General features: G+C 40.0%; 3 protein-coding genes across 8 annotated transcripts in view; 1 reads left to right on the forward strand and 2 right to left on the reverse strand.

Moving 5' to 3' along the window:
* Positions 1–289, reverse strand: part of LMBRD2 (LMBR1 domain containing 2) — a 40109-nt gene extending 39820 nt beyond the window's left edge. For both annotated transcript variants that reach the window (XM_048930461.1, XM_048930462.1), the window contains exon 1: positions 78–289. The gene's annotated coding sequence lies outside the window, so the exon portion shown is untranslated. The remainder of the gene's footprint in view (positions 1–77) is intronic.
* SKP2 (S-phase kinase associated protein 2) lies at positions 216–9906 on the forward strand (the record flags this gene model as incomplete). Its single annotated transcript, XM_048931732.1, has 10 exons — positions 216–448; positions 895–1148; positions 2026–2137; positions 2407–2550; positions 3134–3268; positions 4685–4783; positions 6184–6311; positions 6893–6944; positions 7534–7641; positions 8296–9906. Coding segments are annotated over 10 exons (1476 nt in total), but the record flags the coding sequence as incomplete, so codon positions are not given.
* NADK2 (NAD kinase 2, mitochondrial) overlaps positions 8662–15886 on the reverse strand; it is a 32375-nt gene continuing 25150 nt past the window's right edge. For 3 of the 5 annotated variants that reach the window (XM_048930464.1, XM_048930465.1, XM_048930469.1), the window contains exons 11-12: positions 15576–15699; positions 8662–13339 (exon numbers count right to left, since the gene is read on the reverse strand). In XM_048930464.1, coding sequence (XP_048786421.1) covers positions 13201–13339; positions 15576–15699 — 263 coding nt within the window. In that variant the 3' untranslated portion in view covers positions 8662–13200. The other 2 variants (XM_048930466.1, XM_048930467.1) reach the window with 2 other exon arrangements.

Below are 15886 nucleotides of genomic sequence, written 5' to 3' on the forward strand. Positions count from 1 at the left end.
GCGCCCCCCGCCGTGCCGTGCCGTGCCGCGCCCCTCCCCGGCAGCAACTCGGCGCTGCGGCCCGCGCCGCCCCTCACCGCGCTCAGCAGGCACTCCCCCGCACGGCCTGGCCGCCTTCCATGCTCGCTGCCGCCTCTCCCCCGCGAGAGGCCTTAAATCGCCGCGCACACAGCTCCGCCCGGCTCCTTCCGTGCCGCGGGGCCCGGCGCCGCTGACATTTCCTCTCCGGCGTCGCTTCCGTCGTCACCGCCTCGGCTCGGGAGGCGGGCGCGGGACGAGGCGGGGCGAACTACGGCTCCCGGCAGAGCTCGCGGCGGGTGCCGAGTGGCTTCCGGTCGGCTGGGCCTAGCGGGCGCGCGGCGGACGGCGCGGGGCTGGCGGGCGCGGGGCTCGGCGGACGCTGCGCGGAGCACGGGTCTCCCGCTCAGGCATCCGCCGCTATGCTCAGGTATGGGCGCCGTGCGGAGTATCGGCCCTCGCGGGGAGGCCGCAGATCAACCGGGAGGAGGGCTGGGGGCAGCGCGCGGGGCTCCGTGGCTGTGGGGGCGGCGGGAGGCAACGCGCGTGCCTCTGTGAGCGGCGCTCTGCGCTGAGGGCGCGAGAGCCGTGCGGGCCGCTGAGGCGCGCGGCGCTCCCTCACGCCGCCCGGGTGGGCGCTGAGGGAGGGCTGAGGGACCGCCCCGCTCCTCTGGGGAGGGGGGAACTGGGGTTAAAATTAAACTTTTTAGCGGGGATTGTTGCCCTGCTTGAGGGTACGGGTTGTTAGCGAGACCTGCTCCCTGCCAGGCGGCTCTCTGCCGCCTTTCTGTACTCCGCGTCGGCCTCCAGAGAACGTGGCGATGGCCTCGCAGAACGCGGGTCTCCCTGAATCCCGTAATCCCTCAATCCGTGCAGAAAACATCTCCAGGAGATCCCCTCCTCCGGCAGCAATGTCTCCGCTGGCTTCAGCTGGGATTGGGACTCCAGCAAGACCTCGGAGTTCCTCTCGGGCATGGGGGTGTCAGTGCTGAAGAAGGACAAGCTGGGCAACGAGAATACCCCTCAGGAGCCGCTGCTGCCGGCCTGCACGCCCCACAAGCGGCTGAAAGTGAAGGAGAAGGAGTTCGTCATTGTGCGCAGGCCTCGGCTGCTCCGGGAGACAGAGCCAGGTATTGGCAGGCGGCCCTGCTTTCGTTTACCCTGCTAAATTAGTAGGAACTATTGCTGCAGCCATTCCCAACATAATTTTGAAACCCAAGGACTTGAATTTTTTATATAGGAATCTCAGAATTGAGAAACCAGGCCCTTCAGACCACGAGAATCCAGATGCGCATCTCTTGCAGGGTGCCAGGGGGCAGCCACTCACTCCATTGGGGTTGCTGTGTTAATGCGTGCAAGGGTCCCTGTTGGAAAACTGCAGGAAAGGTGCAGCAGGGACTCTGGGCTGGCAGGGGAAGGATTCAGTCCTCAGAGCAGCAGGAATACCCTTAGACACTTCTGCTTTTAAATGAATGAGCTCTGGGTTGTAGGCAGCTGTTCTGGAGCTCCAACATTTAGAATTTTTTTCTGGGCAGACAGAAACACTGGATAACTGTGTACCTGTTTGTGAGAATTTTGGGTCGCACACATTCTTAAATAGTTCCTGAGAGATATTTTGAAGAGCACTTCACATTACCCACTTTTCTCTGTGTACTATACAGATGCATACCTCCCTTTGGGCCCCTTTTGGAGGTGTAAGGTATGTGGCAAGGATGGGCATTTCATCAGGGGAGTATAGAGACAAGAAATCCTAAGGTGTCCTTCTAGACCTGTTTTTCCCTTCCTGCTTTTGGGGAAGCATACAAGCCTTAGAATACAAATGAAATAGCTGAGATGTTCTCATTTCCTGAAGTATATTTTTTAAAATGAAGAGATGAAAGAGGAATGAGTAGTATGTAGAGTCCAGGGACAGACTGTAGTTGTCCTTCTGGCAACCAAAGTGAATAAGGCAACAGTAGGCAAAAATGAGCCACCTTTAACTAGAGCATGCTCACTCTTTCCCTGAAGGAGTTTCTTGGGATGAACTTCCAGATGAACTTCTTTTGGCAATCTTTGCATATTTGCCCCTGAACGACTTGTTGAAAGTTTCCATAATTTGCAAGAGGTGGCATCGTCTGTCGTAAGTATTGCTTCTTGTCACTTAATGCTAAGAACTTTGCTTCCATAGGTTGATAAATGATTTGGTTTTCATCTTGCATGTTCAAGTGTAATTCAGTCTATTATGTGAGTTGTAAGTACGCATAGTCTCAAAAGACAACTATTTTAACATTATTAAATTGTATTAAATGGCTTTTCTTCCTCTCAATGTGTTATGAGTCTGGAAAGTTTCTGTAGTTGTACACAAAGATATGTCTTTTCCTTGCTAATGAGTAAAATTCTTCTCCCTAGATTTGATGAATCTCTCTGGCAGACTCTTGATCTGACTTGTAGAAGTCTGCTGCCAGGAGTTATTGGACAGTTGCTACCTGCAGGTGTTATTGTGTTCCGCTGCCCAAGATCTTGTATTGGGAATCCGCTGTTTAAAACCACAAAGTAAGGCTTTCACTGTGTACTGAGTTATTGGAGTCTCAAATTTTCAGTGTTTTTCTCTTTTTTTTTTTTTTTTTTTTTTTTTTTTTTTTTTTTTTTAACAGCTTCACCAGTTTGTCATCTCTGTGGAGTGTGGAATAGCTGATCAGTGGTGAGGCACGTGTTGAAATAAGATCTGTATTCATCAGTCAGTTATTAAGAAATAAGCTAATATGTTTGGGAGTATACTTCCAGGACCGTCATGTTCTTGCAAGTTATTTCTTTTAGAACCAGGAAATACGAGCCTCATCAGCATTTTTATGTGTGAACCTCAAGAAACCTGTGTAACTCTAGCAGGATAGACTTGCAGCTATTCTGATAAATCCTCTTAAGTATCTGAAAGATAAAACTCCTGAAGTTTTGGCTGGTAGGTTATTGGTACGGCCAGCAAGCTTAATAATACATACAGTATGCAGCTGATATTGAGAAATACAACTCCTCTCTGTAAGCTTTGCACGCTTGTACAGTATTGCATATATTTATGGTATATGAAATTTGTAGTTGCTTTTTGGTGCAGTTTTACTAACCACTCTTTCTCATCCCTTAGACCTCTCCGGGTTCAACATATGGATTTGTCAAATTGCACAGTATCTGTTGCAGATCTCCAGAGTATTCTTTGTCGTTGTGAGAGACTGGAGAACCTCAGCTTGGAGGGACTAGTGCTTTCTGATGATATCATCAAGTGAGTGAAATGTTTGGGGATATTTTATAAGTAACTTACATTTAGTGCCATTCTTTTGTGCAGGCTAGGGTCAGAATACAGCTGGAGTTGTCTCTTGTAGGAGTTGTTTGAAAAGGCCTGCCCTAGTCATTTAATGGATTTAGCTGGCAGTCTATGTGAGCTGCCTCTTTCCTATCTGTCCAAGAGACCAGGTGGGGAAGAAACACCGGTCTAGAAGAGTTGTTGGGTTTTTTTTTTGTTTGTTTGTTTGTTTCCTTTTTCTCAGAGTACTTATCTCTGTGGGGGTTGTGTCCCTTCACTGTTCCTACATGTGAGCTGCAGAGCTACTTTTCCAATTTCTGTGCTCCCCGGACATGTTCACATTTAGTGTATATATTCTTTTATATTTTAAGGAGTTCCAGGAACTTTTCTACCAGATGCTCTGTGTGCTTCTGCACCATTTCTCATTTCTTTGCTGACCTTCAGTGAAAAAGGTATCTGAAAAATTAGACTCTGTCAAGCACATGAACTGTTCTGTTAAACAGGAAAAACACTAATGGGTGTGCGGTCAAACTCCAGCTCAGTAACATCAGATGATTATTGGGGTGCTAGGAACCAGGCTAGATAGCTAGTGCTATGGGTGATCTGCTTTCTGCTCTTGAGTTTCCTGATGCTTTTCTCATATCAGGAAAAAAGAGTGCAAATAAACCAGTATTGTTTGGCTTGTGATGCCAAATGAAAATTGTTTACAAATTAGGCAACAATTAATGAACTTAATTGCCCTGTGTACAAATATAGTGGTTGTAAGGGGAATGCTGTTTGGAAATGTGTGTGTGTGTTTTTTTATTTTATTTATTTTCCTTAACTAACCTCTGCCTCGCAGAGAAGATTTCCAAAATGAGATGACTGAGTCATATAATCATTTGAGTTTGAAGGGACCTTTAGTGGCCATCTAGTCCAAGTGCTCTGCAGTGGACAGGGACATCTACAGTTAGACCAGTGTGCTCTGAGCCCTCTTCAGCCTGATCCTGAATGCCTGGAAGCACAGGGCATCCACCACCTCTCTGGGCAATCTCTTCCAATGCTTCACTAATAAGTGCTGTAGTGAGACTGTTTAGTCTTTTGTAGAGATGCAATGATCTTGAATAGGTCATGGTGTTTGTTCAATGAGATGTAACAGGAGAGGGCTGGTTATAAATATGCAAGCATATCAGGAACGTTGTGTAAATAGGCAAGTGTCTTTTATCAAACTGTGCCGTGATGCAGCAAGAAGTTGAGATCCTTAGTGACTCTTTTAATAGAGTCGGTTTACTAAAGATGCAGTTCTGCACATTCAACAAATAATTCTGTGCCTGGAATCTTCACTTTTAAACGTTACCGTGTGTCTTAGTGATAAAAGCAATGTTCCAACATTTTATCTTTTTTTCTTTTCTACAGGAGCATTGCTAACAACCCCAGTCTGATACGACTAAATCTTTGTGGGTGCTCAGGGTTTTCTGCAGAAGCTTTGGAGCTGATGTTAAACAAATGTTCTATGTAAGACAAAAATAGTTTTTGCTATTCCTACTTACTGTTAACTCCTGAGAGGAATTGTCCTTTTTATTTTTTGATAGGCATTCTAATTGTGTTTGTCTGTCAGTATGTTTCTTATGAGGCTTATTATGTTCCCCAATGCTTAACTGTTGGTTATTACTTGAATAATTACATAATTTCTTTCCATCAAGCTGTTTCCTTCTTTAATAGCAAAGAGGTACTTCAGTAATTATTTGTAAGTTTCTTTAGTCATCATCCTTAAAGGAAGTCTTGGTTGGTTCAAAACTCATCTACATCCACTTGGTTAGCTAGTATATTTGATTTTCTTAAGGAAAGCACTATGTAATTCTCACAGTGTGAAAGCATACAAGTTTGTTTGAGGAAGATACCATCTGAATGTGGAGTACAGGAGTTCCCTATGCAGTCAGAGAACAGCATGAATGGCAGAAAATATTATGTCCTTCCATCCATGGTAGAACAGTTCTGCAGTTTTTGAAGCACTGGTTCAGATTAACAGGTCTAGTGATTAAACCATCTGCTGTCAGAAGTCACTGAGTTGAGCTTCAGTAGTTCTGGGATTTACACCCCAATCTTTTTGCTGAGTTCTTGTGAGATGTTGGACAATCTTCTTAATTTGTTTCTGCACAGTAATATTTTTAATCAAACTGCAGTAGACCAGTGGACAGACAAAACCTTAATCTTGCTCTGGATAGTTAATGCTTACAGCTGCTCGATCGGATTACTTGGATGCTGAGCTTCTTAAAGAAAGGCAGTATCTGTAGAATGCACAGTGCATAAAGATCAGGTCTGCCATCTGATTAAAAAAATGGTATTTTTGATTTTACGTAACGATTGACAGCTGAAGGCTCTAGTCAAGCAGTTTACTATGCCTTTATCCTCTGATTACATCTCTAGCAGCTGCACACAAAACAGTACTATGACTGGTGATACGCTATTGGCTGCTGAGCGTGTAGTTGAGGTAAGGTCACAACCTGACCAGTGCATATATAAAACTGTAGGTATTTTATGATGACAGTGCAATTGGTCACCTGAACAATGCTATATTTTGTTCCTATGCTATAATGCTATAATATTTTGATTGAAAGTGATCTTGGAAAGATGCTTAGGCCCTTTGCCTACAGCAGGTTCTAATTTCAGCACTGGTCAGGACTTTGTCTAGTTGAGTCTTGAAAACCTCTGAAGACAGATTTCTCACAGCCTATCTGGGCAGCCTGCTCCAGAGCTTAATTATTGAGAAATTTGTATTAATGAATACAAGAACTTTGGTAGTAGATGTACCACAGTTTGAGTTCTTATATATATCTAATGCAGTTGATACTCCTAAGGCAAAAACATCTATTTCAGTTATTCTTCCAAACCATTCTTTCTTTGTTTGTGTGTAGGTTGGAGGAGCTGAACTTGTCCTGGTGTGACTTCACAGCCACTCATGTCAAAACAGCAGTTAGTCACATTACTTCAAAAGTAACCCAGCTGAACTTAAGTGGATACAGACAGAACCTACAAATATCAGGTAAACATCAGCATGGAAAATATTTATTCCACTAAGAAATGAAGCAGCAGGCTTTGTATTTACTTCTGACTGGTGTCCACTCTAAGTATTAGAAATACTGTGTGCTAAGACTGATTTTTATGCTCTGTAAAGAGCATAATGTTTGTATTGTCAGAAGATCCTACTAATTTCTCCAGCTTAGCCTTGAGGAATGAAATAATTTGTCTTCTCAATTTAAAAACAGGTAGAACTAATTTCATCTTCACTTGAAAGGTATAGCCTTCGCTTTTGAACTAATTCCCTCAAGCAGGGGAATAGATCTCGTGTTAACTATGAATCATCTTTTCTGATATTGTATATTGGAAAGAAGCTTAGTTTTTGGAACATTCTTTAGATAAGGCTTCTGCTGTTGTGTCTGCTGAAAAGGTCATTTAAAAAAAGAATAGACATAATAACTACTTAGGTTCTGCCCCAATGTAATATCCTACAGATATTACAGATCCTACCGTTAATTTGGAAGGCAAATAATATCAGTATGAGTGGTGTTGAAAGCATGTATGTCTTTATAACTGAAAGGTGGGCTGACTGTGACTTCTTTACAGATGTTAAAACGCTGGTGGAAAGATGTCCTTTCCTTGTGCACTTAGATCTAAGGTAAGAACTCCTGTGCAGTTAGTCCTTAAGTCCTTATGGTTCAGGGGATTGGTAATGATACTGCTCTGCAGTAACCATACAGCAGTAATTAGTAGTTGAGTAGGACTGCACAGCCAAAAGTTGCTTCCCAAGTTAAATTTAGAAAAGAATTACTATCTGTTTTGACTTAATCTGGAATAAGTAACTAACTTAAAAATTTCTTTTTTACTTCAGAGTAAATAGTGTGCACATAAATGATTTGTTAACTAATAAATGGTAGCAGTCAACAGATAAAATAAAAGGAAGCATACGGGCTTATGGTACACTAGTGAGAATATCTTTCAGCTCTCATACTACATGGCCACAGAACTGTTTTGATTTCTGCTGCAGAAAATCTACTTGCAGAGAATTTTTGCTTCATTTGCCCTTCAGTGAAAATCAAAACGTGTCACACGTTAGAAATGGGTTACTTCTGTATCGAGCAAGAAGTACTGTAATGGCAGGAAAACAAGTGGATGTTTTACACTTCTCAGCTTGAATTTTAGAGATATCAAATTTACTTCTGTTTTATAATCAAAAGATAACTTCTAATTAATATGCTCTCATACAGCGACAGTGTGATGTTGAAGCCAGAGTGTTTCCAATATTTTCATCAGCTCATCTTTCTGCAACATCTCTGTCTCAGCCGATGCTACCAAATATCACCTGCTGCCTTAGTGTAAGTAATCCCTAAATGGCTTTGGTTTACTAATTCAGAGGATAAATAATTTTAAACATGCTGTATTTTGGGCTTAAGAACTGCAAGTACTGTTTTGATAAACATACTGGTACAAAGTAGGAGTAAAATAATGTGGTGACTAGGTTGTGAACCTTTAAGAATACAGACTGGAACCAAAGGTATCTGAGTAATGTTTCCAGTCTGTAGTTGTTGAGCAGCACGTTCTACATGTGCCTCATGTCTGTTTAAAGGCATTACTTTGAGGTTCCAGTCCTGTCAGTGACAGTGTCAGCATTAGGTTTTTAATTGTGCAGCAATCAATAACTTGCTTTCAGAAACGTTAACAGAGTGGATGGTATTTGCTGACCAGTGTAAGAATCTCTATATACCTTTCCTTTCTGTGCACCTGCATCGGTTATTGGTTGGCACTGAAACACAGCTTAGAGTTATTTGCTCAAAGGCATTTTTTTTTTCCTGCCTTTCATTATTACAACTATTCAGCTCTATCCTATTTTGCATCTGAAATAGTGTGCCCTCAAGAAAAAAAAAAACTTTAGCCTAAAAAATTCAGTAAAAGTACATTTAGCTAGTTCGGGTATAGACTGCAAAAATGCTTTCAGTATAATGATTAACTTCTCACTGCTCTCTTTCCAGAGAACTTGGTGAAATTCCAACATTAAAGACTCTTCAGGTATTTGGAATAGTGACTGATAGCTCCCTACAGCTCCTCAAGGAGACGCTTCCTGACATGAAGATCAATTGTTCACATTTTACAACTATTGCAAGGCCAACTGTTGGCAGTAAAAAGAACCATGAAATTTGGGGTATCAAATGCAGATTGTCACTGAGAAACCTTAGTGGCTAGTGATCTTGTACGATGGATGCCATGAATGTACCGTGTAGTGAAGCTCCTTGAGAAGCAGAATGTCAGAGCACATCTAATCATACTTCTGTTTTTTAAAGTATTGTATCTTGGTCTTATGCCATAATGTAGTTCTATAAATATGTTTATGCTCTTTGAAAAAAAAAAAGCCTTTAGAAATCTGATGATCTGTAAGCAATTGTAGAAACTTTTTGTTTTAGGAGAGCTACTTCAAAAAAAAAAATATTGTGAAACAATCACTGTAATGGAACTGTTACAGCCTTTATTAACTGCTGCAGGTTTTGATGCAGCTATGATTGTTCTTAGGCATTGTAAAAGTGCTTTCGATTAAATCTTCCAGCTCTGCAACTCCTGGAAAAATCAGTGGAGGTACTAGATGGCTTAGTTTTCTGCTGGTCTGAAGTTTACAGAAATCAAATAATGCTATCAAAATCATTAAAATTAACTGAGTGATATGTATACTAAGATGTGAAGCTACCCTGTTTGGGAGAGTGAGTCTGAATTCACTGAACATGGAAACAGTAAAGGAGTATTGGAACGGAGGAAAGCACTTAAGAGCTCAATACTGTACAAACAAGAAGCAATACAAATGAGCTGCTGTGAAGTTTTTCTTCAAGACTTCATGTTGCTTTTCCTTGCTTAAGCGAACTTAAATTAGGGATGAAATCTCAAAACTTCTTTCATAGGGTCTTTCAGCTGCATTTAGTATATTGAAAAAAAAGGTGCAGGAGTGAGTATCTTGGTTCCAGAACTCACAGCAGCAACAAAAACTGGGGCTGCACTGTAGGGATTTTGAGAGCAATTCCTTTGGTGCTATTAAGAGAGATCCATTTCTCTTTTAGCTTAAGTTTCTAGTATCATTTAACTTCCTGTATCTTTTAACACTAATAGGAAAAGCTAACATTGTCACAGGAGAAGCTAAATAACTAACCAAAAAAAAAAAAACAACAAAAAAACAACCAAACTAAGACTAGGGACAAGTAATGAGCCCCCCACCTCTTGGGGAAGAGATGTGGCTCAGTCCACTCCCAGTCCTGCTGTGGGGTAGGCATGTTCCAGGGATAAGGGTAAGCGTTATTATCGTCTTAGCACAAAACTTGCAAGCAGTGAGCAACAGTAGGGGATATACCATTGTTGTGGTAAATAGGCTGTTGCATAGGCATAGTGTCTTCCAAAGTCAGTCCAAAGATAAAAAGCTTAGTAATAAGTACACAGCAAAGTAGTGTGGAAAATTGCTTGTTTGCAGTTTTAGTTTTCATGCCTTAAATTACTTTAAAAGTTTACTTCAAGATGAAAGGTGTATCTATTTGTAATTCTTCTCTCTCTGTATAATGTAACCCCATAAAACTTGTTTTGCATTTAATAAAAAGCTAAGGAATCGCTATATTGTACTAATGATTTGCCACCACCATTTTTGCATGACTGAAAAAGCAGAAACTTGTGCAATCAGTGTCTTACCAACTGTGATTCAGATGACAGGGTATCATAATGTCATGCTTAGTAAATAAAGGAAGGTGAGCACAATAAACACACACATCACATATGCATTATATATATATATTTAAGTTGAAATCAGGCCTGGGACAACTTCAAGCATCTATTAAACTTTTAATTTTATTACATAATGTAGAAATTAAAAAAAGCAAAGACAACCTGTTTAGTTTAGCAGAACACAAGTGTGGACTGGCACTAAAAGATGACACCATGGATTTTATTTGATTCAGCAGGTAGAAGAGTTCAGTGCCAGTCCAGGCCAAATAAATCAGTGTTACACCAATACTCAGCCCTGTCACAGAACATTGTCTACAAGGTAAGTTGTCTCTACTGCTTTCCTTTATAACAAAGGATTTTACAATTCTTTAATAGAAAAGGTAGCTGCTTACTGATTATCTATTATAGATCTCTAACCCATCCTTGTTATTTAAATCAAGCATTCACCAGTAAATGCTATAACAGAAGTGCAATTAAAATACAGACAAAACCAGTAGAGGCCACTCATGAGTAGGTCAGGTTTACGGTTTGCTAAGTAACAGTCAGGAACTTAACAGCAAAATGTAAACCCTAAATCAGATTATACTTTGGGTACACAGGACTTGAAAACATTGTGTTTTAGTCTCAACATTCAGAGTAAGAGTACTTTTATCAGGAACACAACCGACTCAGGCTAATCTTTAAAACATTACAGCACAAATGTCTCTGAATAAGTAGCATATAGGTTCCTTGCCAGAAAATTTTACTTATGCAGCTAAACTGAGTAACTAAATAAGATTTTAATCTCACAGTTGTTGGTAAAGTCCTAGGAAATCATAAATTAATGTTACTGGCATTGCTTTTTGAATCTTAACAGCAAGTGGATGAGTATCCTGGACAAAAGGCACATAGGGCCATCTATAACTGGCTATGAAGGGATCATGAGTAACCTTATTCTGTGTGGCCAATGTTTTAAAGTCTTGCATCTTTACATTTAGATAAATTCTGACAACTACTTTAGATATTAAGAGCTTTGCTCTTTATAGAGTTCTGAAAGAATATTTGGCTGTTTTGCTTTTCCTCTTCTGCTCTATAGTCCAGATAACTCAAGATCAGGTGAATAAATTGGTCTACAGCACACTTAAAGGTGAAATGTGCACAACACAGTGATAGCTTATTTTTAACAAGTTCCATAGATACCAGGTTTTTCTTAGAACTGAAACCCATTTCTAAATTCTGTTTCTAACTGAATACAAAAACTAACATAGTGTAAAGGAAAAATCCTTCATACACTTCCTACAGCTATAAAAGTTTATATTTTGTGATTGGCAATAAATACATCGATTGGCCACACTGGAGAACATCCCCATTAAAACTGAGAACATCTATTACAGAAGTCTCTTCATTCAAAAGTAGTTTGAAAAAACTCACTTTTGGAAATACATTTTTCCTAGTAGACAGGAAAAAAACTTTTTTTCAAGTCATGTGTCAGAAGAGTTCCTGCTGTAGAAATCTTCATTTTGTCAAATTCTGCCCTCTGATCTATGCATTAATCAGCACAGATTTTCAAAGGCAAAGTTCACAGTTTCTCTAAAACAGTATCTACAAAGTCACTTCCTCTTCTACAACCAGTTTTTTATAGCATACATAATCAGAGGCACATAAAACTATATTTGTTGTCAATTCAGTATCAGTTAGAATTCAGCATAAATTTTGTGGGGAAATTAACAGGGTAACATATAAGTATTATTTGCACTCTAACTACAAGGGCTGCTCCAAAAGTAATGTCTCCTCTTTTATTACATTGGCCTGTTATGTCACAAGCAGATGTTGATGGTATGGCAGTATAGGAGGAACCTTCCCACCAATATTCCATTACGTGTTGTTGCCACATGACAGATGGCAGCAGAGGGGCAGTCTGACAAAATGGCACCTGACATGGAAGTGCAGATGAACCAAAGGTTTGCAACTGAACTCCTTCATGTGCAAAAAGTGGCACCCACTGACATTCAGTGACACTTCCTGAATGTTCAAGGAGAACAAACAGTGGATGTGAGCACAACATGGTGAGTGGTATGTTTTAGCAGTGGCTGCAACAGTGGGTCATCATGCTGTGGTGCAGTTTTATGAGCAAGCCTGCATTCACTGCTGATCAGTAGTGGTGACTGTTGAGAAACAGTATTTTGTAGCTGAGAATTTGCTCGATCAAGAAGTGTTACTGTGCTCCTTATACCATTGTTGTTTCCACAGAAAGAAGCAGGAAGCATTCCTTTCACAGCAGCCTACATAGTAGGACTCAGCTGAGCGCATTCCATTATTCTGCAGTTGTAAAGAAACTCAGAACCTAAAACTTCAAATCATTCAACTTAAGGTCCGTATCTTTCTTTATGATAACTGCACACACTGTGAGTGGACATCTGCAAGCCATGTACTCCATTCAGTGAGGAACTGTCTTAAGCACATTTTCTGTAGTTTCATATTCATAGCAAAGGGCTCAATAAAAGCCTTAAGTTTCAAGTCTCCCTCTACTCAAAGAGCAAAGGAAGGAGCTACCTCACTGAAAATATGAAAGAGCTGGAAATTAAACCAGGCTTTCACTTTTGATACAAATCTACAAAGTAGAAAAAAAAACTGGATGAGCCAAGAAATTTGTCATGAATCATATGAAACTACAAAGTTGTAAAATTTCTGAAAAGCATACAAAAGATTTGTGTTTCTATTACTTCTACTAGCAGTTACCAAAATCTATATATCCTTGCATCAAATCTCTAGATTTTGACAGTCAGATTTTCTACAAAAGTGGATGTATGAAGATATTTATTTTTTTTAACCAGTTCCACACTTATTAAAAAACTGTACATCTCAATATTGAGTGCTACTGACTTAGTATTTAAACCCATCTACCTCTGGTTCAAAAAGATATTCTTTCACATTTGCCATACAGGTTAAAAAATGTCAATCTTCACTGAACTTAGAGGTAAGACTTCAGATACATTTCTTATACACCAGATGCAAAAAGAGCATAAATAGGCTTCCAAGATATCCCCAACCCAAGGAATGAAAAGCACCTCAGTTTTTCTCCAATTTCTCTTACAACCAAAAAAAAGCCAACTTCCAACTTAATGCAGCATTATGATGTGCTGTCCTTCTCCAGGAGTTCTCTCTCTGGATCCAGAATTGCTTCAGCAGAAGACACTAGGGTCCTTTCATTCTTCGAACAGAACAGTGCACAGTGCATCCTCCGTATCAATCAGTATTGAAGCTATTGCGCCATCATTGAACTCAAATGATGTTCCTCCATCTATAACCATACATGCATCCCAACAACGAGAACGGACACAGACTCTGCCAACAAAAATATAGAACAGTTTAGAAGTGAGATGGTTCACAGAAGCACTTACCTGAACAAAGAGACTGTCTCTTGAATGTTTCTTTGCATGGACCAGTAATGCTGAATCATACAGGAGCATACGTAATAATATCACAGCAGAGAGAATTAGAGGATCTATTCAAAGGAAGGCTGTTACTCCAAAAGTCTGAGGACTCTTATAATGCTACACCTGAAAATGAAACTGGAGTTCAGTGCATTTTTAAACAAAGCTACTGATGATCCCATTTAATAAAGGTTTGCCTAATCTTTCACAGAAAAGAAGTCTTACATAATTAGCATGATTTCAGTATATTGGCTTTGAAGTCAAATGGAACATGCATTTACAACTAGCAGTATCTCAAATACTTTGGATATTACTGTATTCTGTTGTGCTGTATGAATCGTTCACAGAAAAGATAAAGTCATTTCAAACACAAGGCTGAAGGTCAGAATGCTTGCCACACAACTTCAGTAGTTATGGCAGCAATTTCCTTGTAATAATAAGAGTGTGACCAGTATGTTGTCTGGTTAACAGAAAAATTTTAAGGCAGCTCTTCTACAGCTGGTCCAGACAGAATAAAGCTACTAACCATCTTCTTCACTTATAAGTGAAATTAACATCTGTCAAGATTTCTTCTTTCAAATATATAGCAAATTAGAATGCTCTTTAATATTGTTCTCAACAATTATTATTATTTATCTTAATATTGCTAGATGGGATTCAGGAGTGATTTCAGAAAAGCTGCAAGACTGCAGTCTTACATAGATGTGCCTGACTGTTCCACAAACAGGCCTTGGTCTAAACATGTTCTGATCTCCAAGATTTAATTGGCAATTACTCCAGTGACTTAAATCTTCATGAAGATCATCTTTCACAAAGATAAAAAAACTTGGAAGGATGGCCCAAATGTCAAGCCAGTCTCTGCCAAGTCTGAAGCCTGGAGGCACATTACCCCGTTTCACTTTAGACAGTTAAAGTATCTCAAAAAAGAGAAAGAACAGCAATAGCAAGATTTTTAGCACAGAGCAAAAGACAAACCATGAGAGGCAGCAAAAACTAATTCAAGGAAAAAAAAAAAATGGACAGATACCCCTCTCAGAGGTATGTAGACATTTTTTACTGCAGGAGAGTTTCTATAGTATATCCTATCCCTGTTGACAGGACAGGAATTGATCTTGTAGCACTTACGGATGAAAATTCAGTTATTTATTTCTATTTTGAACTCTTCTTGTACCATCTCTCTAGGTTTATTCAACCTGGAAACCTCCCAGATCAAAATTACTAAGAAGCAGTAAACATTTAAGACATTATAATCTTACTACGTCATAAAATGTTGCAACACAGCTGTGGCTCAAAAGGAGAATTCAAGTCTCCAAAGTCAGACTCCTTTGTTTTGACATAAAAGGTTGAATTAACATTTGGTTGATATTGACACACTGTATTGTTCTCAGCATAGTTACTCTAAACATACAGTAACAGTTGCATATGTTTTTATTTACTTAACTATAGTGAGTTCCATAAAAAGTGCTCCATGTTAAAATGACTAAATTACAGAACAATTTAGTTTGGAAGGGATCTAGGCCACAGCCTTCAACTCAAAGCAGGCCTTACTTCAAAGATAGATTATGTTGCTTTCAGTCTTGCCTTCTCAAGTTTGGACTATTCCAAGAATACTGCCAGCAGTCTCTCATCCAACCTATTCTACTGCCAGACCATTCTCAGTGAAAAATATTTCCTTATCAGAATTCTATAACATATAGGTCACAAATGTTGCCTCGTACTCTTCTGCTCTGAAGAGTCTTTCTGCTCTATAACTTGAACTGTATTCCCCCACTTAGTCTCGTCTTCTTCAGGCTCAACATGACTCCTTCCCATATGTGCCATGTGTTTTAGCCCCATAATACTCTTAGAGACCCATTCCTGAACTCACTCCAGTTTGTCAATGCCTGTCTCATAGTGAGGGCAATGGCATGTGCGCAGAACTGAGCACAGTGTGATTCTTTTATTCTGTAGGATTGTGTGTGGCTCAGATGTTATGAAAGCATAATGCAGCTTGGAAACCTCTTCTTCCTGTTCTTACCAGAACTATACTCAAGCCACTGAGAACACAAACTGGCAGTTGAAACACTTTAAGGAAAACTCCTGTGTTACCTACATACAGAAAATACAGAATGTAGAGATCTTCAGTAGCTGCTACGGTCAACACTTACTTTGAAGAGAAGCCACGCTGCCGACTGCTAGAGAAAACTCTGTTTACAATAGGTTCTCGGATGCTGAAAAACATCTTTGGTTCTTCTGGACTATAAAGCAGGGATTCATTGTAATCATTTGTTACTGTAAATAGAAATCAGCCATTAGTTTTTGTAGATAGAATTTTTCAGAAAAACACATTCGTCCAGGAAAGAACAGCTTCCCTATTTGGAGATATAATATTGAGACTTGCCAGGTGTTTAACAGCCTTCACCTTTCAGGTGATTCTACAAGACTTAAGTTCTATTCCATGACTTACATTCACTAATTT

Source organism: Lagopus muta, chromosome Z (assembly GCF_023343835.1).
Source record: "Lagopus muta isolate bLagMut1 chromosome Z, bLagMut1 primary, whole genome shotgun sequence".
In the NCBI taxonomy this organism is placed as follows: domain Eukaryota; kingdom Metazoa; phylum Chordata; class Aves; order Galliformes; family Phasianidae; genus Lagopus; species Lagopus muta.